Source organism: Dendrobium catenatum, unplaced genomic scaffold (assembly GCF_001605985.2).
Source record: "Dendrobium catenatum unplaced genomic scaffold, ASM160598v2 fragScaff_scaffold_1539, whole genome shotgun sequence".
Lineage (NCBI taxonomy): Eukaryota > Viridiplantae > Streptophyta > Magnoliopsida > Asparagales > Orchidaceae > Dendrobium > Dendrobium catenatum.
In genome coordinates this window covers 162,304-188,866 of record NW_021320001.1, presented here as the reverse complement: position 1 = coordinate 188,866, position 26,563 = coordinate 162,304, and the positions used below count along the sequence as shown (strand labels likewise).

Genomic DNA, 26,563 nt, shown 5'->3' with positions numbered 1-26,563 from the left:
GTTTTAATAATTTTATATTTATAATTTTAAATGCTAATGCATCTTAAGTGTTTTACATAGCCAATTCGAGGGATATAAGTCAAATCAAGGCTAACTCAATTTAGGCTCATTAACTAAGCAAATTTAACTCACAAGCCATTTTCCAAGTCTGACTTGAGCAAGTTCATAATTCATCTCACTCACACCCTTAATATAAACTATACAAATTCTCTACAAAATAGATTAATGTCAGTACAATAAATTGATGTAATAAATAAAGATTAAAACTAGTTCAATCATTGTAGATGACAAAAGAAAACATATGCCCCTTGAACTGCATTATAGATTCACCTATTTCATATTTGGTCTATTATGATAGAATACAATAGTCAAAACAGCTTGGTTTTTTGGAAAAATTATTAGGTGCAGAGTGCGCACCGTCCGCACAAGCACTGGGTACCCAGCGGTACCAAGTGCGGGTACCGCTAGGTACCCAATGCTTGTGCGGACAGTTCTCCCCGTCCGCACTCTGCACCTAATAATCTCTCGATTTTTAGGCCACAACACCACATGATTTCTACATTATTTCTATTAGTAGTTTTTTTATAATTTTGCTTTTCAAATCATCACCACATCATTTTACATCATTTTACAACTACTTTGTAATTATTAACAAAAATATTCAAAAACTATTTTTTACAACTAAATCTAACAATAAGGAAACAATTGCTCAACTTTTTTAAAACAAAAAAATTAATGATATCACAAAAACTTTCAACAACTTTACAATTATCTTTATAAAAAATGTGTATCCATCCAAATGATAAATGCAGAGAACTCACAAAAGAGAAAGATAGGAAAATTTATACAGTCCAGCTTTGAATTCTCATGTGATTGTAGCATAAGAAGTTTTTTACAGGAACAAAAGATAACACTAAAGCAGGCTATTGTTTCTCTACAACCGCAAAGACAGAAGAACAACTTCAAAACTTTTCACTAGAAGTAAACATCTTGCAATTACAAAGTTTACATATCATACAATGAATGGAAGGAGGCTCAACACAAACAACAAGAACTGATATTATATCCTCCACACCAATCCCTTGAATACAAGCAATTGCATGCACAAGATAACAATACAAATCAAAGATTTAATAAAGAATAAATTCAAATATATTTTGGCATATATATATAGAAAAAAAATTAACAAAAAATAAGACACACAGTCTCCTTTGCGAAAGAACAGATGAACCTGAAAAGTTAAATAAATAATTTATTCTTGACATTTTATTTAGTTGATTTGGTCAAAAATTGCAGTAGCACATACCAGTCAGTTGTGGAAGAGGAGAACACAGTTATAGCTGATGGATTCTCATCTTTTATTTGCTAAAGCAGCTAAGGAATTAGCATGAACAGGCGAAAGAGAACCAAGTATAGGTTGCATTTGATGGCCATATACTGAAATTAAGTGAGAGAAAGCAGATCCGATTTGAGTTTTGACGTCCTCCCTCTCAAATGGTGATATTGCAACTTGAGCAAAAACGTTAACAACCTCTGGTACTAAGGGAAGGATCTGGTTCATTAAAAGAAAGCTTTGAGATTTGAAAAAGAGATGAGATGTTAAATTCCTGAAATTATAAAAAAGAGAGACACTGTGAACCTGTGGGTTTGATGACTGTATCAATTTGCAGATACAACTGTACACTGCCATTGACTCCTCATGGTCTTCCTTCAATGGCAATGCTCTAAGAAATACAGGCAGGACCTGTAAACAAAATTGCTTTAAGGAAGAGTAAAGAAAACTTATTTATAGAACATGCAAATTGTTACAATAGTAAGAAAAGTGTTAACCTGGTCTAGAGGAATAGATTGAGGCTGCACCATTATCATCCTTGCAACAGCACCGGCAGCATTATCTCTTACGGCGTCGTCCGGTTCCGATGCACCAAATAAAGGATAAAGACCATGAAGAATATCCCCATAATATCTGGGTTGGAATTAAGGAAACATAATAGTAACCTAGAAATGTACACATCAAGCAAAATCTGGCATTTAATGCGTGGATACTTTAGCGCTGATATGCCACCACTTTTGCACAGTTCACCGAGGCAAAATGCAGCATTTCTCCTATTAGTTGCCTCTGAAGATGACAGTTCCTTCAGTACCAAGGGCATCACCCTCTAAAAATGATCATTTTTGTAGAACCGAGATATCAACAATCCAAGAATTGCGGAAGAGAATGTCAAGTATTCATTGGTAGAAGATGTGAGAACAAACTCTTACATCAATATAGCCGGAAAATGGAGCACCCATTTCTTGAGCAACTTCAGCCAGACAAGCAACCACCATGGTCCGATCTTGAGGAGGCCGTGGAACTTTCTGGTATGGCACATTATTGAATATAAATAAACTTGGTTGAAAAAAAATCACAAGATAGGTAGCAGACAAATTTGCGTTCAAGCGTTTCCAATGGGAAGCTAGAATTAAGATGATGGATAATTATGGAAATGACCTTACCGCATATCTCATTAAAGGATCAAAAAACTGGGCAAAAACTGGTTCAAAATTAGAACCCATAGCTTTAGCAAAAGCAGGAAGAAGATCTGATACAGCATCCATGAGCACTTCATCATGGTCAACTTCACCATCGTCGTTATCAGAATCAGAATCTGCTTGTTGACAACATGAATCTTCCCGAAGTAATATAAGAGTTGCCTCTGCAAGTCTAGGCATATCTGCAACAATGTGCTTCTCAATATAATTTTAATTAAGTTAAAATGGAATTCATGCACAAGTTTGGTATCTTACAAGAAGCTATGGCCACATAACTAGAGTCTTTCATGATTTCTGCCACACTCATGCACGCTTGAGCAACAACTTCCTTGTCCTCATCTTCAGTCATCGTCTTGATGTAGATATTCAACACAGTATCTAGAGTCAAGGATAAATAAAGGAAAGATCATTGTTAGCAACAAAATTTTTTATTAGAAATTATGAAATCATTCAAAAGACGCTAATAGAATAGTACCAAAAATTTCCTTCTGTTTCTCTGCAACATCCTATTAAAAAAACAACATTGCAATGTAATTACGTCAAGGGGCTTCTCTAATAACAATAAATAAAGATACTTAAATTGAAAAAGATGCCGAAGTGGATATGTGAACAATAGTGCCGACATTGATATGGAATGGCTGACGTTAGATCATTAAAGACTTTACAAAAGAAAAACTGGCCTATATGCACGTACAATGTGTTCAGCTGGAATCGCCTGCACTACTGCCAAAACATCTGCAACAAAATCCAGTTTCTAAATAAGAATGCATCAAACAAAAAAGAACCACATTGAGAGTATAGCGGTAAATCAAAGTATTATTTTGTTAGTCAACAATCATGAACTATTAAAATTCAGAGAAGTTCAACGGTCATATGCCAAGGAAACTGGTCATTGCACAGCGTCTACAACAACAAAAGAAATCACTGACCATAAATGAAACTATCCAATGATAGTTAAATAACCCTAAAATGAAATACATATTAAAAAGAGTCAGTTGGTTCTCAAAAATTCCATCAAAGGAATGTACACAACTGATGGTACTACTCCTTTACTGGTAGTTCTATTGTTTTATTTAGAGGATTCAGTGAGTAAGACTAAGTTGACGATGTACAAGTCAACCAGGATAAAGTTAAAGTTATCAACCAATACGCAGTCAACACATCCTCAAACATTTGAATTATGACTGGCGTTTGAATTGGGCATCCGACAAGTAAAATAACTAGTGAACTAAAGAGGAAGGAGAGAAGGGTAAGAATAAGCATCTGTGTTAAAGAAACCAAACATATGAAGATCCCATTAAAAGAAAATAAATCAAGAAGAGCAAACCTTAACTTGAATTTTCCAAACATCATGTCTCAAACTAGTAATTATTTGATGGAAAGATGGAAACAAATTCTTCATCACATCACATTTTCTCTTATTACAAATAAGATAATCCTGAGGCTCTTGTACTCACGTTTCAAAGAAATAATAGCCTGAAGCCGCACATCTTCATGAAAATATGTAGAATGCTTCACTAAAATCTTCATTGACTCCTCCACGTAGCTTGATATTATTAAAGAAACAGTATAAACATGTGGATTAGTTGAATGTATACTTAGCATTAATTAGTGGATACGGTGCAAAAGATTTCTTTGTATAGAGTGCAAACGTCCCAATTGCCTGGGTTGCTGCAGCCTTCTCGTCCAGCACCCCAGTTCTCACACTAATATTACGAACTCTTGGCTCATCATAAGTATCATCATCAGACGATACGCCCTCAAATCCATTATCAATGCTGTCAGAATCATCAATGTCCACTGCAGACCCATCATCAAGATTGCATGAAGAAAATACCAGAGGAACAACATGGGGGAGGTACTGCAATCAAATTTCATGAAGGGAAGTGAAATCAATAATTACCAGATGGATAAATATAAGCATCTTCTGAACTGAAATTAGTACTGGCATAATACCTGTGAGAAACCATGTCCTAATATTTCCGCAATATTGCTAAAGAAACCATGAGTGTATTCTCGAAGTTCACTGTATTCTAATGCAAATCCCTGAAAGAAACAGGTTTGGGATAATCAACTATGGCATACACATCAGTTTTCTTAAAACCTAGTAAGGAACACTGAATTAAAATGTCGAACTTACAGCAAGTGCTGCTTCAATATATGGGGGTAATATTGGTTCCATCCTCTCCCGTCCTACAGACAAAGCAACAATTCCAACTAACTCAGTTGCACGAGCTCTTGATCGCAAATCCTCATCATTAATCAGAACCAAAAAACTTTTCATCAGCTCGAGAACCTGCTCTGCATATGGTATAAAAGCTTTTTCTGCGGCAACAGCTACAGAGCCAATGGCAGACTGCACTTGATACAAATTTCGATTAGGTAGGTTTCAAATCTCAGCAGCTCAGGAATGCGTGCAAGTGATTTTCAGGCACTTTTTAACTCAAGCTACCAGGACAAAGAGGGCACCCAAAGTTTTCTTTGTTTTTTTATTTTTTTATTTTTTTGCTTTTGCCGTGTCGTTGTGGTGCTATTAGAGTCTGGTGGAGCATGTGTAAGCGAGTATGGGGGAACAGTTTGGAATAGATTTAGTGTGATCTTTTAGAAGCAGCACAGATTAAGACAAAAAATACAGAGGAAAAACAAAGAAAAAAAAGAACAACCATGCATGTTTCTTGCAGATTTCGTTGATTGCACTGGACAGATGCAACTAACTTCTCCATAAGAGGATCGAGATAAGGAAGTATTTCTTCGCCCATGTCCTCACAAAATGCAGCCAACGCATAGTACGACTTTTCCTGCAAATATGTAAACAATTAGACTCTAATGAATCTACAAAATATAAAATCAAGTAGAAGCATCCTGCTGTTTAACCTTCACTTCTTCTGAAGCATCTTCAATTGCATTTAGGATACAAGGAAGCACGGTTGAATAGTGAGATAAAATCTCAGGTTGCAAATGTTCGGCAAATTGACCCAAAGCAAATGATGCAGCTCCTCTCACCATTTGTTCATGATCTTTCAAAGCTGCTAAAACTATATGCAAAGCATTTTCCAACCTTTCTTTCAGCAAATCAAAACACCCTTCAGATATAACTCCCAAAGCTGTTACGGAAGCCTCCCTAAATTTTGGGTTTGCATGACTATAGCTCAAAGAAGCAAACTCAAATACTGGTGGAAACACATGTTTTGGCAGGTTAATTGACATTGTATCGATTACTTCAGCAGCAGCTCTATCAGATGCCAGATCAGAATCTTCGTCTCCAGAAATAGTTTCTGTGAGCAAAGGACACATCACTTGCAGTATTGGTACAACAAGCTTATGCTTTTTCAGAAAGGAAGCCTTGTACTTTGCTAGCCATGAAATTATCTGAATTGCCTGAAAATATCAAGAGGATGAAAATGAAAACCCAAATACATCCAAGCAAAGGATAAAAAGTTAAGTTAAACAAACAAACATGCGATGGAGCAAGCTCACACAACAGCTAAGGCAAACCTGATGTCGTATGTTTAGTTCCAAATTCTGGTTTGAACAAACTTCTAGTGAAAATTGCACGATAGAACGAACAGAATCACCCAGAAGTGGTGCAGGAGACTCAATTAGTTCATCAAATATTTCAAAAGCAACAGAAGCAACATCCTCATCCCCGTTGGCAAGGCATTGTCGTGAAACATTTAAGATGCTAGGAACAAAATCTCGAAACAGCTTCACCTACAATTGCATAATATGAATGATAGCCGCCTTTACATTGCTAATCAATGGAATAAAGTGGTTTAGAGATAAACAAATCCAAAAGTACCATAAATTACAGGCATAGATCCAAATAAATTTACAAAATGAAATTCTATCATGCATCTAAAAATTGCGGTGGTAAAATTGAAGTCATTTATAAATGTAATTGATGCATCAGTTTTCTCAAGTATTATTTACTTCAACTTCAAACATTTAGAGAGAGTTAACATTATAATTCCTTGACATTTAAATGATGCATACAATGAACATGAATCTGATATTTGGCTTACACAATATTATGAAATGAGGTATCAACAACAACAACATCAAGCCTTTATCCCGCTACGTGGTGTCGGCTACATGGTTCCTTTTTCTCCATTGTGTCCTATATTAAGAGTCAAATCATTTAAATCTAATAAAGAAAGATAATTTATAATATTTTCTAACCAATTCTTTTTAGGTCTACCTCTATTTTTCTTAGCATTAGCTAAATCTAACACATCTACTATTCTAACCGGGTGATCGGAGGGCCACCGTTTTATGTGATCAAACCATCTAAGATGTCTCTCTCTAATATTATCTTCCACTAAAGCTACTCCAACATTTTCACATATATGCTCGTTTTGTATCCTGTGTTTAGAGTAAAGTCACTCATCCACCTGAGCATCCTCATCTCTGCAACACTTAATATATGCTCCTCTTTTAATGGCTAACATTCTGCACCATAAAATGTTGCAGGTCTCACCACCATCTTATAGAATTTTCCCTTAAGTTTGAGGGGACTTTTCTATCACACAACAAGCCCGATGCATTTCTTCTCTTCAACCATCCAACCTAAATTCTACTAATAATATCCCCATCTATTTCACCATAACTCTAAATAATATACCCAATATATCTAAAATGCAGACTCTTATTAAAAAAGATGTATCAAAGGAAAAAATAAATGAAAAGGTAGGCAGAGAATGGTCAGCATACAAAGAACATGCTGCCCAAAAAAACCATGGATCATCAGATCATCATAAGGTCTACTGAGAGTTTGACTTTCGAACGTTGCCATTGTTGAACAAATAGGTTGCTTCAATGATTCAAACAAAGTACCTCAAATAGTGATAGGGTAAATTCAATAAAATAAAACATTTCGGATGTTAATTTACTCAATGTTTTGAAGTGGAAAAATGTACTCGTAAGTCCAGATTATTTTGGGGAAATAATATAGGACATCTTAAGGTTTAAAGTTTATAAAAGAGATCCACCATGCAATGGGAAAACAATGCAATAAACATGCATAAATTCAGAAAAAAAAAATATTAATTTAAAACTATCATTGACTATCTAACTAATGAAAACCGGAAAAAGTTAATATTAATTAAAAAAAGCTAAAAAACCATAACCTTTTGCTCAAAATTATAATTAGACTTAAAACGTCAAAAAGTCGCAAAAGTTTTCGAGCAATCTAAGAAAATCCCTATTATAGCAAATTTAAATAAACAGTATTTCACTTATAACCAATAATAAAAATATAGGAAAACAAGCCTCATGCGGTCATGCCTATACTCAGAGATGTGCTTTTTCTGGTTGTATTCAAATTTCAAATTTTTTATAACCAAACCATTGATTCTAAAAAATTTTATACAAAGTCCTCATATTCTAAAATAAAATATCATTCTTTCAATTTCAATCAATTTCAACATGGTTCGGTTGATTTTTTTCAGTTTTTATGCCTCGACAGTCAATTTAAAAATATTATATTTATATATAGAAAGAGGCATGCGAACAATCTAGAAATGTACATATCCAAAAAATACACAGATGAACAGCAAATAATAAAAATGCAACTCAAAATTATCCAAAAATAAATTGTGCTTATAAAGACTTAACTCTCACCAACATTTGAAAACTCTAAGAGATGGAAATAAAAGAGATGGGAAGTGAGGCGTGAGAACCCTGCAAGCATTTATCCCGATTCAATGCATAATTATATGATCTTATTTGTCTAATAAATAACTACTTAAGGGTTCTTGGATGAAATCTTTCTAGAGCATACGAATCATAATCTTACTACCTTTTCTGAATTTCACATATATTTTAATAAAGTCTGTATAAAGTGATGATTATACTAGTTAACAATAAGATTCTAGCAAATATTTTCATGTAAATCATACATATAAATAATAGATAATGCAATAATTTATGATACATGCAGAAACTGTGACATAATACTTATATGCTTTCAAAGGAATACACTACATAATTTCACGAAAGAGAGAAAACTTGAAAATTATATTTATTTGCTTGCATGTTTTTTCAAGAAATGAACAAATCACACAAATAAGATGCACATTTTATATCTACAAATAAGAACTTCAAAGAAATTTAATCTAAACAGCTTAAAGATTAATAGTAATGAAATTTCAATGCTTTAGATTCAAAGAGAAACGAAAATTTAATTTTTCATGTTTCTGGAAGGCAATTATAATCACTAAATCAATAGATATTTTGATGTATTTGACTTTCTAAATAAGAGTCTTTCTTGTAAATTTTTAAATTTGTATATAAAAATAAAATAAAAACCAAAGAGCAAAATTAATATTAATTTGATTACCAAATGCAGAAATATTTCCAGTAGATAATTCAACAAGAGTTATATTGATTTATCAACCGTCAGAAAAAGCTCTAGGATTCTACAAATCACAAAGGACCCCTTTATGTGTGGTGTAGGGGTCTATTATAATATTTTTAAGAGGCATTTTGATTATTTTAATCAAAATCACCACTCCATAGAATGCTCCATCTTGATCCCCTTGATCATATAAGATTCTTTAGGAATTTAAGTATCTAAATGACATTAAAATTTGCCAATCTTGGGCTTGTTGGATTCTACTCATCAAGATACTTGTTTTGACTGAAGCATGTAAGATTCAAATATCTTTTTGTCCCTCAAAGTATGTTATGAAGCTTCCAACTATAATTCAGTGGTTAGTTATACTCACCTAAACTCAAATTAAGATATTTTGGTGTTGTTAGGCTCCTCTCATTGAAATTTAAGTTTGAACTACAAGTTTGCTAAAATTAGAGAGTTCAGATGGTCTCTCGCTTGACTCTTAAAGTTTCTGAATCAAATACTTGCATCAAGAACTATGCTTGATTGAGAGGAATTGCCCGATTACATGCATTCCTGAGATATTAATGTGAACAACCTTTTGAGGCAACAACCATGATAACACCCAAATTGTGACTTGCTTCCTACAAAACAAATAAAATTGTAGGTGGTAAAGGAATGCTCATCTATAATCATGCCTGGGATGTTAACGTGCATGTCATTTCGAGTTAGCAGTAAGGGTTTTTACATGAAAAGCTTGAAAGAGGAAAATCATGGGGCATGAGCCAATTGAAATAATCCACTATACAGGGGAAATTTATGAAAGTCTGCCCTTTCCCCCTATTGGAGATGGGATTACAATGTATGGATAGCTAGCTCTGTCTCCTATAAGTGTAGTGAAAATTACTAGAGAAGCATTGATAGGTGATAAAAATTAATGTTAGTCAATAGTTGGGAAAGACAATTGAGCAAAGACGATCATCAATATAGGTTGTCGGTTGGCGATAGAGGATGTCAACATCTATTGGTAGAAGGCGACGACACTAAAGAGAAGACCATCAGGTAATGGACATTGCTATCATTGCATCGATAGACAAACAGAGCTTTAGGATTCGTCGGATCTCTAAGCTCTCTCCAATTTTTCCTCTTTTTATGTGAAACGAGGGTCTTTTTTAACTTTTTGGAGTGATAATTTGGTTATTTAGGCTTAAATCCCTAAACACTCCACCCAACAATTCATGTTGATCACCATGAGGCCATGATCATACATCATTCTTTAGAAATATAAGTCTTAATAACATCAGAATAAAGTGATATTGGGCTCATTGAATTACTCTCATTGAGGCACTCATTTTAGCCATACAAATGCAAGATCAGGAGATCATTTGATCCCTCAACAATATCATAAAGTTTTGAAATTTACTTTATAGCGCTTGATTTACAATTTTGTAGTCGTTAGGTTTGTCTCATCAAAATATTTGTTTTAACAATAAATTTGTTGAAGACGGAGTTAGATGGCCAAGCAACTACAACAACAAAAACAACATCAAGCCTTTGTCCCACTACGTGGGGTCGGCTGCGTGAATCATTTTTCTCTATTGTGTCATGTTAAAATTCAAATTCAAATATGTACATCAAGATTTGTGCTTGATTAAATGAATTTTATTATTAAGTATTAATATGGAACAGAATTTTGTATATTAGCAATTTTCAACCACCTTAAGATGTTGGCAAAAATAACTTACAGAACTAATAATAAAAACTTATACTTGTACTGATTAATTAACACAGGTCCCAAGCCCTGGATAAAAAAAGTGGAGGGTTGTATAGCCTGAATACAATGACAAGTGAGCAAGGGTCGCTGCACCGGCTCCCGTGTGCAGTGTTAAATAGGCAAGGGTTCCCACATCATGGACATATGTGAACAAATAAGCTTCATGAAACTAAAATTATGATAGGAATTTGGAATATAGGTCCCCTTATAGACAAATTAATGAATTTAATAGATATTATGATCCATAGGAAGATAAATATTCTTTGCATTCAGGAAATTAAATGTGTTGGAGAGAAGGCTAAGGACATTGATAGTTTAGGATGTAAACTATGGTATTCTGGTAGGAGTTGTACTAGAAATAGTATAGGTGTGATTACAGAAAAAAGTTTGAAGGATAATATTGTAAAAATTAATAGAATTGGAGATATTATTATAGTTTTAAAGATTATTGTTGATGCTAAGATTATTAATATTATAAGCCTTATGCTCCTCAAATAGATTTAGATATATGTTCAAAATTAAAACTTTAGAATGACCTACAAGAATCAAAACAAAAAATACCTCTCGAAAAAAGAGTTTTAATTGGAGGTGATGTAAACAAACATGTTGATAGAGAGGTAGATTGATTTTAAAAACATTCATGGTAGTTATGATTTGGAGTGACTAATAAATATGGTAAATCGTATTAGATTTTTCTCTAGCTTATGATTTTGTAATTGCTAATGCATTTTTAAAAAAAAGAGACGATCATCTCATTATTTATAATAATGGATATAGTGAAACTCATATTTATTATTTTCTTATAAGAAAAATAGGTCGTTTAGATTACAAAGATTGTAAAATTATTCTAAGTGAACGTTTATGTAACCAACATCGCTTATTAATTTTGGACTTTAAGATGAAGGGGCAGAAGATTAAAAAAAAAATTAAATCGTTGTTCTAGGATTAGATGGGAGCATTTAAAGAATATTAACAAACATATTTTTAAGAGAAAGATTTTAGATCTTAAAATTTTGTCTGTGCATGAGAATGCTAATGTTATGTGGGAAAAACGTAGCTAGTGATATTAAGAATGTTGTAAAAGATGCAGTATCAAACGGAAAAACTACTAATAGTAAAAATAGTTGGTGATGGAATCCAAATGTGCAAGAAAGATAAAAAAATAAGAAGATTTATTACAAAAATTATTTTTGTTGTAAAAATTCTGATAATTGGAAAAAATATAAAGAGACCCGTAAAAAGTCTAAGCAAGAAATTTGCAATGAAAAAAAATTTAGATTTTAATGATTTATATAATAGATTAGATTCTAAGGAGGACGAAAAATATTTGTATAGTTAGCTAAACAAAGATGCAGTAAGGAATTAGTTTAAATTAAGTGTATTAAGAATGAAGATCAAAAAGTGTTTTTATTATAAGAGTATATTCAACAAAGGTGGATGAGATATTTTGCTAAACTTTTCAATGAAGATTATAAGAATGTGATTGACTTTAGTGGACTTAGCACCCTAAATGAAAATAATTTTTTTTTGTTTTTATTGTCGTATTAGTAAAATCGAAGGTTAAGAGGATTTAAGAAAAATGAAGCGTGGAAAAGCTGTTGGACTTGATGATATTCCAATTGAGGTGTGAAAATGCTTAGGAGATGAAGGAATTTCGTGGCTAACTAAACTTTTAAAATATTATTTTGAAGACTAAAAAGATGCCAGAGGAGTGGAGAATGAATGTGTTGATTCTTATTTTTAAGAATAAATGTAATGCACAAGATTATGCGAATTATAGAGAATTAAGTTAATGTGACATACTTTAAAACTATGCGAGAGAGTTATGGAGCATAGGTTGTAGCGTGACACTAATGTTTCTCAAAATTAAATTGGATTTAGGCCAAGTAGGTCTACTATAGAAGCTATACATTTATTGAGAGATTTGATGGAGAAGAATAGAGAGAATAAGGATAATATACACATGATTTTTATTGATTTAGAGAAAGCATATGATAAAGTTCAAAGAGAAGTTCTATGGAGAGTTCTACATAAGAAAGGGGTTTATAATGCTTATATTCAAGTCATTAAGGATATGTATGCAAAAGCTTGTGTTCAAACACAAGGTGGTTTGACCAAGTATTTTCCTATTTTAGTTGGACTACATCAAGGATCAAACTTAAGACCATATCTTTTTTTCTTTAGTTCATGGATGTTCTCACTAGAAATTTGTAAGAGGTTGTACCCTGGCGTATACTTTTTGCTGATGATATTCTTCTTGTTGATAAGATTAGAGAGGGAGTTGAAGGTGAACTTGAATTATAGAGGTCAGAGTCTAAAAGCTTTCGTTTAAGTAGATCTAAAACTGAATATATGGATTGTAATTTTAGTAATAATAGATCTAGTGGAGTGATTGTGATTTTATGTGATCAAGTCATTAATAAGAGTACATGTTTTAGATATCTTGAGTCTATTTTTCATAGTGATGGTGAAATAGATGGGGATATTATTAGTAGAATTCAAGTTGGATGGTTTAAGTGTAGGAATGTAGCGAGCTTATTGTGTGGTAGAAAAGTACCGCTCAAACTTAAAGGAAAAATCTATAAGATGGTAGTGAGACCAGCAATGCTTTACGGTGCAAATTGTTGGCCATTAAAAGAGAAGCATAATATTAAGTTAAGTGTTGCAGAGATAAGGATGCTCAGGTGGATGAGTGGCTTTACTCTTAGAGATATGATACAAAATGAGCATACACGTGAAAATGTTGGAGTAGCTCCAGTAGAAGATAAGATTACAGAGAGCTACCTTACATGATTTGGTCATATAAAACGACGGCCTTCCGATGACCCGGTTAGGAAAGCAGATGTATTAGATTTGACTTATGTTAAGAAAGGTAGAGGTAGACCAAAAAAAACTTGATAGAAAATATTAGAAATGACCTTTCTTTACTAGATTTAGATGAGAATTTAACTCTTAACAAGACAATGGAGAAAAATGATTCCTATGGCCGACCCCAAATAATGGGATAAAGGCTTGTTGGTGTTGTTGTTAGATGCCAAAACTACTTTAGCTTAAATCAAATCTCAAAATATTAATCACTTAGATTTTTGAGGTAAGAGTTCGATCAATCTTTTAACTTTCACTAAACTTGAGAATTCCTAATCTCCTAGGGTCACAAGTTATTTAGCCAACATTATCATGCATTTCATCTCTGCATTTGCAATCATTTGCTTTCTTTTGAACTCTTCTTGCATTGTATTTCTTACAAGACAAGCATTCAGTCTCGAGAGCGTTCTTAAGGCTTTTTCAATATGCAATTAACCATAGTTACTTGCACTCGTGAGAAATCTTGATATCCACAAACTAAATAAACTCCACTCGGTCTTCTTATATTACTTGGAAGAAAATATCTAGGAAAAAAGACCAATATGCCTTCCATTAATTCTCAGGGTATATAGAATATGTTGGCCAATGACGCAAGCCTTCTATTGTAACCTAATTGAGCTTTTTCGAACCCCACACTTATAGTCCAATCTATTTGACAGTGAGTTATATGCCATGGCCAACTAAGTGGTGGTCTTTTTATCCCTCTCCCCCGACTAATTTACAAAGTAGACTATTCATATTTAGAGAATCCCATCAGTAAACTATTCTCCTGGATTCTCCAATACACCTCAATCCGACGTTCCTTTTCTCTCCAACCATACCAAGTATATATGAGTGCCAATACATCATGATCAGTCAAACCCACAAAATAAAATGCCTAAGACTTACTTGTATAGGCTAAACAAAATCATAAACACTGCATAGTTTTGCCAGAAAACAAAATAGATTGAAAAATAACCTTAAAGATGCATCTAATTTCCAGGTGAAGCAATACATACAAAAGTAAGAAAGTAGAACTGGAAGTTACAAAACACATTAATAAATACTTACAAAGCAAACCTACCACATCAGCACCTTCATTAATGAACTCTATCAATGAACCAACGGCCCTGACCAACAGAAGTGAAGGGAATAGTAAAACATAAAGAAACAATGTGATGATTAAGTAGTTCATGAATTGGGAAGGAGAAGTATCTTCGTGAATTTTAGAAAAATGGATAAGAAAATGAATAAAATGAAGGAAAGACAGTAACGCACTTTAGAGCAGCAATTCTGACACGGCTGCTGCTTTCATCTTGCAAGCATTTCAGTAGTATAGGCTGCAAGTCTACCAAATGGGATTGAAATGTAGGTCCAATTGTTTCTGTGAGTGAACTAAACAGAATCAAGGCCACCTAAGCGAAAGTTAAAAAGTCAGCACATCATAAGAGATCTATCTCACAAACCCATTCTGCGAATGAATATAAGCACCATGGCAAAAAGAACAAATAAAGATATAAAAACTTGAATAAAAAAACAGATTCCATCATTCATGCTATGAGAATCATAAGATAAATGAAAACTGTTTCTCCTCAATTGCTTGATTTAGTTACTAGAAAGTTATAATTTTAAACATTAAATTACTTCAAGGAAGCACCAGGGTTGTTTGGTATCACGTAGTTGGCATGAAAGTTCACACCTTTAAGGCTTTGTTTAGGATAGTTTTCTTATTGTTTTGTTTTTCAGATCATAATCATAATTTTTTTTTGTCATTGCTTTTTTGATGCTTTCAAAAAAAATTTGTATTAAAAAGTTATTTTCTACAACAACTTTAAAAAATTATTTTCTCTACAATAACTTTACAAGTTCAAAATAAGAAAGTCATCCCAAATGAAGCCTAAGTTCAAAATTTAAAGCATTTTGAACATTCTAACTTCAACATAAATACACCCTAGAAGTTGGTCTGAAAAGTTTCAATACAAGCTCTCCTTTCAAACAACTCGTCATGCGGATAATAAGATTCATATAGATCATATAATGATGATACTATAACATAACAATTCTTGAAAATTTTCATCCTATATATGTAAAATGTGACAATACTTGTTCATCGATTTTAATAAATAACATAAATGAATAGTTCTACTTCTACAGAATCAAACAAGAGGATAACAACTTCAGTATTCAATTATCTCTGTTGTCATGATGGATATCTGGGACTTCTTGAAAGTATACAAACCTAAAGCAAAACCCTATAATCCTCCACTTTCGTATTCACAATCATCACCTAACCTCTTCTTCCACAAGCCGCGATCATTGCCAAAAACCTCATTACAAATATATTAGCTGATGCTACCTAGCCATTAAAATCTTGCAATCCTCTTAAAATACCACAATGAATAAAATTGCAAAGGCCACAAAAACCACCATTTGCATTATTGTTGTTTCTGCTTCTTGCCTTGGTCATTCTAAAGTCCCACAGAGTTCACTACAACTATTCCATAGCCTTCAACACCCAAATTTACCCCCACAGCCACTACGTGAGTGGGTTCTTCAGTGACTAACCAATTTCTCAAGAACCAAAGCATGTGGCAACATTACCAGCATTTACCCCTCATCTATACCATGATGGCCAAACCAAAAACCTGGCCACAGTTACAGTTCTATCCCATTATTAGGAAAATTAGCAATGCGACTATGCAACAACCAACTCAATGATGAAGAGCAATTTGATGAGGAGGTCCCAAATCCCAACACAAACAACCCCACTACCTCCAACCCTACCCCCTTGCCTAACGTCACCACATGCCCATCCACATCCAAATTACAAAGCTTGGCGGCCAATTTCATAACCAAACGACCTGACTGCTTCACTAATTTAATATTCTGGTGAGGTGTTAGCTATGAATTTCTTTTATACAAGAGTTGTTCTAAAAAATTTTAGCAACCCTGTTAAGTCAATTATAACGTCTAAACTTATTTAAATAGCTTAATCCGTCTTTTTTTAAGAAAAACAAAATTCATCTCTTATGCAAAAAATTTAATGTTTGAAATGGTTTCCTGAAAAATTGTAAAACTCAATTTTGATTATAATTTCCAATTCGTTTGTAGAGTTTAAGCTTCAACGGTTTCAAAGTTTATTATTCAAAATAAATTTATTTGAAAATAACAAATTAATATAAAATACATGGTTTTGAAAACCGGACTGAACCGGTTCAACCGTGAACCGAACATATGGCAGGTTCGGTCCTCATGAAAAACTAGCCCAACATCTAACAGGTGGGAACCAGTTTGAACTGCCGGTTCAACCATTGAACCGGTCCAAATTTTTAAGAACCAGCTGGTTCAATGCATAATCTAGTTAAATAATTTAATTTAATATAAAATATTTTATTAAATATTAAATTAATTTAAATATAACACAATTTAGTTAATAATAACCAAAAAATTAAATTATTATGTACTAAGCACTAACTAATCAAACCCACATGATTCCACCATGCCATGTGGGCTCTTTACTCATGGAAAGAAGGAAGCTATATAAACAACATAAGAAAAACCTCCCAAGTGATGTAGGACTAAACAACTTGTTGAAATTTCTACAATGTGTGCATGGTGGATTACTTTCAAAAAGATTTTTTGAAAAAAATTTATATAAAATATTCAAATAAATTTCATATATAACATATAAATATAAATTATATATAAGTATATAACATAAATTAATAATAATTTATATTAAATAAAAAAAAATATAAGAGAGTAAAAAATTTTTTTGCCCCTCCTTAAAATTTTTTTTGCCCCCCCCTAAAAAATTTTTTTTCCCTCTTTTGTCCTAACTTGCCCTAAAATATTTATATATTTCTTCACATTTAGTTCTAATATTCTCTTTCATGCTTTTAATAATAGTTTAATTACACATTTTTTCTTTATTTTTCTTGCTTAATTTTTAAAAAAAACTTTTCGTAATGTATAGATATATAATATTATTTTTTTAATATTTAATTATTTTTGTGCTATATTTTTGCCCCCCTCAAAATTAAAGCCGGTTCCGCCCCTGGATGGCTTGCTAAAACAAGTTTCATTTCTCAACAAAGTAATAGATTTTTTACAACATTATATCTCTCCTTCACTTTTTTCACAAGTATTAACAAAAACTATAAGTTGCATTCATCCAACTGTTTAGTTTTGCAATAAACATTCAGCAGCAACCCAATCTAAAATGTGGTTGAAAAAAATGCAATTCAAGAACGCGGAATTAAAAGATACAAAAATTTGCACAAAGCAACCAATCATGAGAAAAATAATCTAGTGATCATACTGGCATGATTAGTACAATTCAGCATTCCAAGAGATTCTCTGCCATATGATTTGTAGGCATTAACAATTCAACCTAAGTCAAGGATATTAATATAACAGGAAAATCTTTTTCAAATAAGGGAAATTAACCTAATACTCAATAGCAGACTGTAACACAAGTTGACAAAATCCAACCAAAATGGCAAAACAAAAACTGTATCACCATAATTTTGGATCCAATCATTGATTCAAGTATAATATTAAACTTAGGGTTGAAAAGCATGATACTCTAAATTTTCAACAAAAATAACCCTTAGGTTAGAAGTACTCACTTCTCTATGGTCTTCTTGAGAACTCTGACTGCACTGGAAAAGAAAAGGCAGCAAATCAGGCCACTCTCCAGCAGGGACAGCATACTTGGCAATGATGCTAACAACATTTGCACTAGCTCGTCTCACTAGTGAACTGCAAAAACATCATAATATCCTATTGAATGACGTTTTTCATCCACAACTTTGAAAAAGAATAAATAAAAGACAGTACACACTGAATATTACCAATAAAAAGCCATTAATGCAGATGCTAGCTTAATAAATTCAAAAAAGTCCAACAAAATATTTGAACTTTTACGTCAATCATGTTTGTTGATGGGATGGTAGAAATCATTATTTCTTTAAGCACAATTTTCAATGTAACACACACTTCTTGAAGTAGCAAAAAAAAAAAGGAATCGACATCAAATTAACTTGGTTCTACTAAACTTATGACCAAACGTGCTCAAAATATCATAAGAATCCTTAAAAACAGATATGACGCAACACACTAAGTCTCAAACAGCCCTAAACAAGCCTAGCCAAGCAAAAAAGGCTAACCTACTAGATGATGTACAATTCATTATTAAAGGTCTAGATTTCTCCGAGCTGCTGCACCTCTAACGCTTCATTCTTTTAAGAGCCATTGTCTCTGAACGCTCCTCTCAGAGATAAGAGTATATTAATACAAAAATAGTGAGACATTACTACTCATTTTTCTAGCAACTGTTAGACTTATGATGAACCTTCTTGCAATTATTCATACCAATCCATCTAATCAATATGCTCATGACATTGTCACCAATAATGTGATAAATTCAAATTTCTAATCCAAAAAATTATTAGTGGCATATGCTACCAATAATAGCTCATTGTCAATCGTTAAAACAAACACAAGTTTGGCAAGTCAATCAAGTTGACCCAAAAAGGTTGTCATTCAATAAATATTAAATATCATGGAAGAATTCAATCCATTGCTTGTTGCAGATAAGCCTGGAGTATTATATATGAGAACTAAAATAGCCCTCTATAAAAAGGAGCTCCTTTCAATTCATTTGACAAGGCATCCCCTACACTATGGGGCTCCAAAAAAATACCCTCAATATTGAGGGCATATGTTGCGCTCCAAATAATGATTATCATGCTTGTCACAATACCAATGTTGGACAACAGCCACAAAGACCAGCGAGCAACAATCAAATAACTAATTAAGCTCCCTACAAAATTCGCTCATTCATTCCAATGGAAGGGTGCCTTAATTAATAAAAAAGCAATATCAGCCGTGTCACTCACAAATGCTTTCCATTAATGATCATGTCTTGTTGTGCTCCTGACTAGTGGGTCTCATTATACCTCTTAACGTCAATGTAGCTCATTGCAGTGCAACACTGAAGGGGCTGTTTATGAACTCTGGCCACCAAAGATTACATCACTAATCATGCTACTTATCGACAACTCATTGTACACTCTCATCAAGGGATGTCTTCCTCGCAATAGTAAATTCAGATGTCTCCCATAAACATCTATCAACAAAAGCTGCATCAACAATTCACGTGAAGAGGCTTCCGATTCTAAGACGGACTTGGTCACTCAAGACCCCTTGATGCCTACTATCAGCCCAAGCATCCCGACCTTATTTCACGTGCCCAGGTTCCAAGTCGCGATCAACCAGCCCAGGTTTGTCTCTTGAATCCGATTGTTCCATGTGGGAACGTCGCTGTTGGTTTTGATGTGAACATTGGCGCTAATGGTGTGATTAGAATGGATTTGCATGGGGTGGAGGATCCCAATTGCAGGTGTGGAAATTCTCCTATAACAGCCAACCATGAACTCCTAGCTACAGGATCATGCATACCATCTGTTTGTGGGAATGCTTCAGCACAACAGAACTCATATTTTAAGCAGAAAAAGGTGCCAAATGCTCAACCCAGCAATGTCATTCCTATACAGAATAATGCAGGTAGTTCCAATGCTTGGAATAGGAGAGGTCATCAACATTTTGCCGCCCAACAAAGCCAAATGTGCGGCCAATGATGGCATTTCTGTCCCTCTAGACATGAAAGCGGTAAATGACAGCATAATGAAATTGGAAAGGGCTCTTGGGCTAAGGATGCTGGGCAAACGAATTCCTTTTTACTACCTCCACGCCGAGTTTAACGAAAAGATGGTCATAATTTGGAAATTTCAAAACGTTGCCTGTTTCTGCATATTGCTTCATTTGTATTTTTGTCAGTTCTGATGCAAGAGATGATGTGCTTGGTGGTGGCCCGTGATTAGTGAGTGGTCATCTTGTTGCTTTGGACAAATGGACTCTAATTTTTTCTCCACACTCTATGAGTGGGGTTAAATCGCCTATTTGGGTCCGGCTACCCAATTTGCCTCTTCTTTACTGAAATGAGTCAAATATTGGAAGAATTGCATCTATGCTTGGAGAACCACTGTGAGTGGATAGTTACACAAGCGAATGGGGGAGGTCTGCTTATGCTAGAGTTTGTGTAAGAATGGATCTCTCCAAGAAGCTCCCATCTGGCGTTTGGATTCAAGGAATAGGATCTAGATTCTTCCAACCGGTTGCTTATGAGAGCATTTCTCAGCTTTGCTTCCGGTGTGGTATGATTGGACACAGGGTTAGGCAGTGTCCATCCTAACAATTCAATAGTGGAGCCAACCAAAAAAATGTGTTTGGGACAAATCCCCAACCATTTCCTCCAAACGATAATAGGCAATCTGCTCATACAAGTAGAGTTTCCTCCAATATGCAGCAACAAAGCTTCGGTCCTCCTCAACAAATAAGTAGCCAACTTCAGGACCCCAAAGAGACTACAAGCCAACTTCCTAATGCTGACAAGGAAGAGGAATATGGGTCTTGGACCATTGTAACTAGAAGGGGAAAACCAAAGTAAAGAAGCCAAACGGTGGACAACATGAGGAAAGTTGTGCCTTCTATTGGCAACAGGGATAGCCCACCACAGGTTGTTTTTTCCTGCTCAAAAAATCATGTAGTTGGAGGACTCTTCTACCATGATCCTAAATCTCTCTAAGCAATAACCTAGAGCCTCAAAGGCTCATTTTGAGGAGTTGCTTCAATTGGTCCCTATCGCCACAGCGTCAAGGAAGAGAAAGAAGATACTTCAGGATGACATGGACGAGAAATCAACTACTTGGGGAACCTCTCAGTGCAAACCAAACGGGCCTTTGTTCACTTTCCATTTTGCTATCTTTCCTTTTTGCTACTTTCTCGTATGAATTTTCATAGATAGAAGTGTAGTCCTTCTCACTTTTGATTTTTTTTACTGGGAAGGCATAGATAAAAATTTTCATACTAGCTTGTACTCTTTTGTACTCTTTTATTTTATTAAATGAATGTAATATGCAACTTTCAAAAAAAAAGTTGCATCAAATCATTCAAGGACTATTGATTCTAAAGATTGATGTTTCTATCGTGTTTATAATTGACATATATCATCACTAACCCAGGTGCCTTGGCTTCACACATTTGCCATTCTTTATTCTAATTATTTAAAAGGCAAACTTGTACTAGGCCATTTATGAAATAGATTTCTTAGCATCCATGAAATTATTTGAGTCTTGAAAAAGAGTGTCGAGCTACATCAATCTATTACGTGTCACTTGATTTATGAAATAGGATTTCCTTTGCTCAAAAATACTGCTACCATGACATGTATATTGAGCACTAGTTTAAATTTCAAGTCTTGAAATTTTAAAGCAAAAATAATAATGAGAATGGAGATGAGCCTCCCTAATTCGACAAGTAGCACATCTCACATCTTCTATAGTCGATATTAGAAAAAGCATTAATTATGATAATAATGTTGTCACAATGTTCACTCAATAATGGATTCATTGCATCTTAGTCTTCTCAATCACATGCATCATATCTGCACCTCTTGCTTCTCCTTCATCATCTAGCTTGATCTTACAATTTTCTACATCAATTTCTTTTTATCACTCTAATTGCTTGTCTTGTGTGCAATCGAGTTGCCTTTGCCATGAGGAAACATCTAGAAGATGTTAAAGGTTGTGAACTTTACTAATTGCCATCATGTTAAGCAACATTGTTTCAAGTTGCTTAAAGGAGAAGAACATTGGCATAGTCTAAGAAACATATGGGAACCCAAATAACATTTCCTCCTACTTTGACATAGGAAATGAGTTCCTAAACTCATATTTTTCCCATGGAGCCATGCATTTTAGTTAACTACATCAAGAGTAATCTCTCTCATCCCCTTTAGGCGTTTTGGTTAATATTATGATCAAGCATTATGAGTTGACATAGCTAGTAGCTAATGTCGCATGTCATCATCTTAGCAATTTATGCAATTCAATGGATGGAGCTAAAATGCATTTCTTGGTTGAGGAACTCTTCCTGCATATGCTTCAGGAAAGGAAGAGTGATGGCCTGATGGGTTTTGTTACCATTGGAAGAAAGGGATCCCAAATTCATTCCACAATTGGAAGAGTCATTATTCCTTATAATGGCCCTCACCAAGAGGTAGATTGATAATTCACCTTATTATGTTAGGTAAATTGCCATCACCGTCAAGCAGTAAGTAAAGTCTTTTGAGCATCATTTTATGAATGAAAAAGTGCTTCCCTTCATGTCATATCTAAAGGATTTTTGGTAGATATCGATTACAACTTAAGGCAAAAATTAATAATTGAACTATGCACTTGGTCTTGAGGATCCTTATTGCCTCTTTGGCACAACCACTAATCTTTCCAATAACTTTTAGCCACTCGTGCTGAAATTTTGCAAGTATCATTGCATCATCCAACCACTTAGTCTTTTAAAATATGAATTCCCTAGTTGAACATCTTGGCTATAAATCACAAATAGGCCACTTAGCTTTTAAAATAAGATCTATAAATCTATATGAAGCAAAGTAAGAACCACTTGGATTTAATTAAAGGTGGGCACTTCGTCCTTGTTGAAATTCACACTAAATCTCAAACTATTCAAGAGATTATTTAACTTTCATACTCAAGCATTATGGCCCATAAGCTTTGCTCAATAAATACCAACTTGAGCTTCATAGAATTTTAGCTTTCCTCAATTCTCAATTCAAGTTATATGGTTACTAGCTTGGCCATTGTAAGAACTAGCTTGAGCTTTGTGGCCCAGTTATATTGAGTTTCAGCTTGAGCTTTATGGTCCAAAGACTTTGCTAAATTAACATCTAAAATAGCTTGACATCTTGGATTTTGACTCAAGTTTATGGCCCTTCACTTTACTCAAATAATTATGAAGATTAACTAGTTTTATGGCCTTTCCATCTAGTTCAATCATCTTGAAATTCAACTCAAACTTTATGGCCCATAGGCCTAGCTCATTATAAATACTAGCTCAAGCTTTATGGCATTTTGACTTTACTTGGCCACCTTGAATTTTGACTCTCAAGTTTTATGACATGTAGGACTTGCTCAATTATTATAAAAATCGGCTCAAGTTTTATGTCCTTTTGCCTTTGCTTGACCACCTTTATGCTTTTTTTTTGACATTATCAGTCAACTACAACTTCATAGAGAAAATTCTAAGTTTATCAACTAAGCTGATAAAAGAATCGGGTTGCTCTTGAACCAGGTCAAAAATAAACAATTGGGGTCCCTATCTTTTAAGACCACCATTTTCTCCCATTAGCTTTCATTATTACAAGTCAATTATGCTATATCACCAAAGCCTCACCACTTTTCTTGGCCATAAAATTTAACTCGACTCCTAGTAAATATAGCACAGACGAGTTTGTTAGATGTAGAGTGCAACGATGAATGGGCTAATAAGATCCACGATCTAGACTGTTGTGCTCTCTTCAATAATTAAGTAACGCATGTTCCAATTAGCAATAAGTCCCATCTCATCCACCACAATTACGAGCTTTGGAAGCAAGCAAACAAGGGTCCCAATAATTGGAACGCTTTCTATCACATGTAAGAAATCCTAACTTGTAGGAGAATTATGTGATGCATGCAAATCTAAACGATCTATTATTCTTATAAGAAAATGATCAATCTGAATTTTACTATATCAATTCTTATAAATGATCTCTTTTTTTAAATAAGATATTAGCAATTACAAAATCATAAACTAGAGCAAAATTTAATATAGTCGTATCACCTTCATTAGTCACTCAAAACTCATAGCCACCATGAATACTTTTAAAATTCTCTACCTCTTTACCAACATGACCATTTAAATCTCCTCCAATAAAAACTTTTTCTTCAAGAGGAATCTTTTGAATTAATTCTTCTAAGTCATTCAAAAATTTTAATTTTAAATATATTTTAAAACATACTTGAGAAGCATAAGCACTTATAATATTAATAATATTAGCATCAATAATAATCTTCAAAGCAAAAATTGTCTCTAATTCTATCAATTTTTATAGAATTATCCTTCAAACTCTTATCTATAATCACATATATCATTTTTAGTATGACTTCTACCAGAATACTAAAGTTTAAATCCTAAACTATCAATCTCCTTAGCCTTATCTCGAACTCATTTAATTTTTTGAATGCATAAAATATTTATCTTCCTATGAATCATAAAATCAATTAATTTGTCTGTAAGAGAACCTACATTCCAAGATCCAATCCGAATTCTAGTTTCAAAGACTAGCTTCGTTGCCCACATCCGTCCATGATGTGAGAACCCTTGCCTATTTAACATTGCACCCTAGAGCCGATGCAATGGCCCTTGCACACTTCTCTTTGTATTCAGATTATACAACGCATCGCTTCTAGGGAACACCTTAACATTAACACAATATATTAAAGGATTCATGTCATGATTATTTGATAAGTTTTAAATTGGTTGTCAACTATCTAACACAACCCTCCACTTTTCTCATCTAGGACTTGGGACCTAGCAATGAAATACACTATCAAACAAAATTGATCTAAAACACCTCATAATTGAGATTCTGAATCGGAGCTCAAAATAGAGAGAAATCTATGTTCATAATTATAAAATATGTCATGTTAGACATGCAAACTTGCTAGACATACATTTGACACGCGTCCAACAAAATGCATAACACGGTCTACTTGTTCAATTAAAAGAATTAAAAAAATAAAGAACACGTGCGTGTCACGTGAAAAATAACTTTAACTTAAAAGTATACTACATAAATTACTTAAACTATGTGTATCTTCTTTTATATTTTAAGATCTATTACTTAAATAACTTAATAGTTGATTAACATTAAATTTATTCCCCTTATTTTGTACACCATAATTTTTCATTTTTTTTATATTAGCCATGATTAATTTTTCAACTTCAAACTAACAATCTATAATATCATATGACAATTTCTTCTTCAAATTTATTTAAAGTCATTAATAAATTTAAATATATTTTAACTTTATGAGCAATTAAAATATATTTATGTGAAGTTATTTTATGCAATTATATAATTATTACAAATTTTAATACATAATATTATAATGATGTGTCTAATGAATGTTTGTGTCCAATGTTTTCAATAATAGGAGTGTATGTGTCCCTGTGTTCGTAACGATGCATCATAGAGAGGAATGCAGGCATAAAAGAAAGTATATTATGTCCCAATCCCCAACAAACATAATCAATGATGCAATTTCATCGTTTCAAATGCCTACAAATCTGGACAAACAAAAATACGTATAACCCTCTCACTCACAAAACGAAAGAACACATTAATGGACTCCAAATTACCACAAAATCATTCAAAGAATGCAGATCAATTGTGATCGATCACTGAAAAATACTAAAGGGATTAAAGTGACCTGGGCTCGAGTGTGATGCTTTCGATGAGCGCGGCCTTGACAGATTGCTTGACGTTAGGGGGAAGCTTGCCCCAGTGCCCGGTTATCTTCTTGCGGAGGAGGACGGCTGAAAGCTGGCGAACATTAGGCGTCTTGGCGGTCCGTAGGTGGTGCACGAGAGCCGGGATAACCTGCGGGTCCTTCGCCAGTCGCTTGATCTGCTCCTCCGCTTGCCTCCGAGCGTCATTGTCCGGCATCAGGAACTGGATTAGAAGTAGCTCCAATGACTGCGCCATCGTCGTCACCGCCTCCGCCTTAGCGGCCGCCGAGTTCTCTCGTTGGCGACTGACGAGCGAAGAAACCCTATATTATTATGCTACGCCTTCTCCGCAAGCAAGTTTATATTTTGCTGTTATTTCCGCCGGGTAGGGGCCGTCGAGGTCGGTTTGTGGTGTGGACGGGCTGGCCATCCCGGGCTCATTGATTGGATGTACGGTGGAGGAAAAAGAATTGTATCGGGGAATTCTGGCCAAAATTTTATTGATTATCATAATCAATTTTTTATCACGTATTCTAATAATTTTTTTTTTCAAAAGTGCAATGTAATTTTTTTTATTTAATTTTTTTAATGTTGATTTAGGATTCATTTAGGGAAAATTTCTTTTAATATTTACTCTTTCAATTAAATTTTGGCTAAAGGCTTTT

General features: G+C 33.9%; 1 protein-coding gene across 2 annotated transcripts; it reads right to left on the bottom strand.

The window, feature by feature from the left end:
• Positions 1-888: 888 nt before the first annotated feature.
• Positions 889-26,334, bottom strand: LOC110099299 (probable importin subunit beta-4). 2 transcript variants are annotated; one of them, XM_020826402.2, is made up of 21 exons: positions 25,880-26,334; positions 18,116-18,248; positions 14,763-14,899; positions 14,569-14,614; positions 6,028-6,243; positions 5,407-5,910; positions 5,196-5,330; positions 4,673-4,888; positions 4,489-4,578; positions 4,152-4,393; positions 3,990-4,078; positions 3,227-3,267; positions 3,008-3,038; positions 2,788-2,910; positions 2,497-2,714; positions 2,263-2,358; positions 2,047-2,159; positions 1,831-1,966; positions 1,640-1,744; positions 1,307-1,552; positions 889-1,231 (listed from the first exon to the last, which is right to left on the bottom strand). In XM_020826402.2, exons 1-20 carry the CDS (start codon positions 26,152-26,154, stop codon positions 1,352-1,354), a joined length of 3,147 nt encoding a protein of 1,048 aa, XP_020682061.1. In that variant the 5' UTR covers positions 26,155-26,334; the 3' UTR covers positions 889-1,231; positions 1,307-1,351. The 2 variants fall into 2 exon arrangements, with proteins under 2 accessions (XP_020682061.1, XP_028556323.1); XM_028700490.1 differs by lacking the exons at positions 14,569-14,614; positions 14,763-14,899; positions 18,116-18,248; positions 25,880-26,334 and adding an exon at positions 8,152-8,172.
• Between the last annotated feature and the right edge of the window lie 229 nt (positions 26,335-26,563).

Excerpts from the sequence above, each read along its gene's own strand:
- LOC110099299 (XM_020826402.2), bottom strand. The coding sequence starts at position 26,154 with ATGGCGCAGTCATTGGAGCTACTTCTAATCCAGTTCCTGATGCCGGAC. Across the intron at positions 4,394-4,488 it reads TAGGACATGGTTTCTCACAG|TACCTCCCCCATGTTGTTCC; the intron begins GTATTATGCCAG and ends ATTTGATTGCAG. Across the intron at positions 2,160-2,262 it reads CATTTTCCGGCTATATTGAT|AGGGTGATGCCCTTGGTACT; the intron begins GTAAGAGTTTGT and ends GATCATTTTTAG.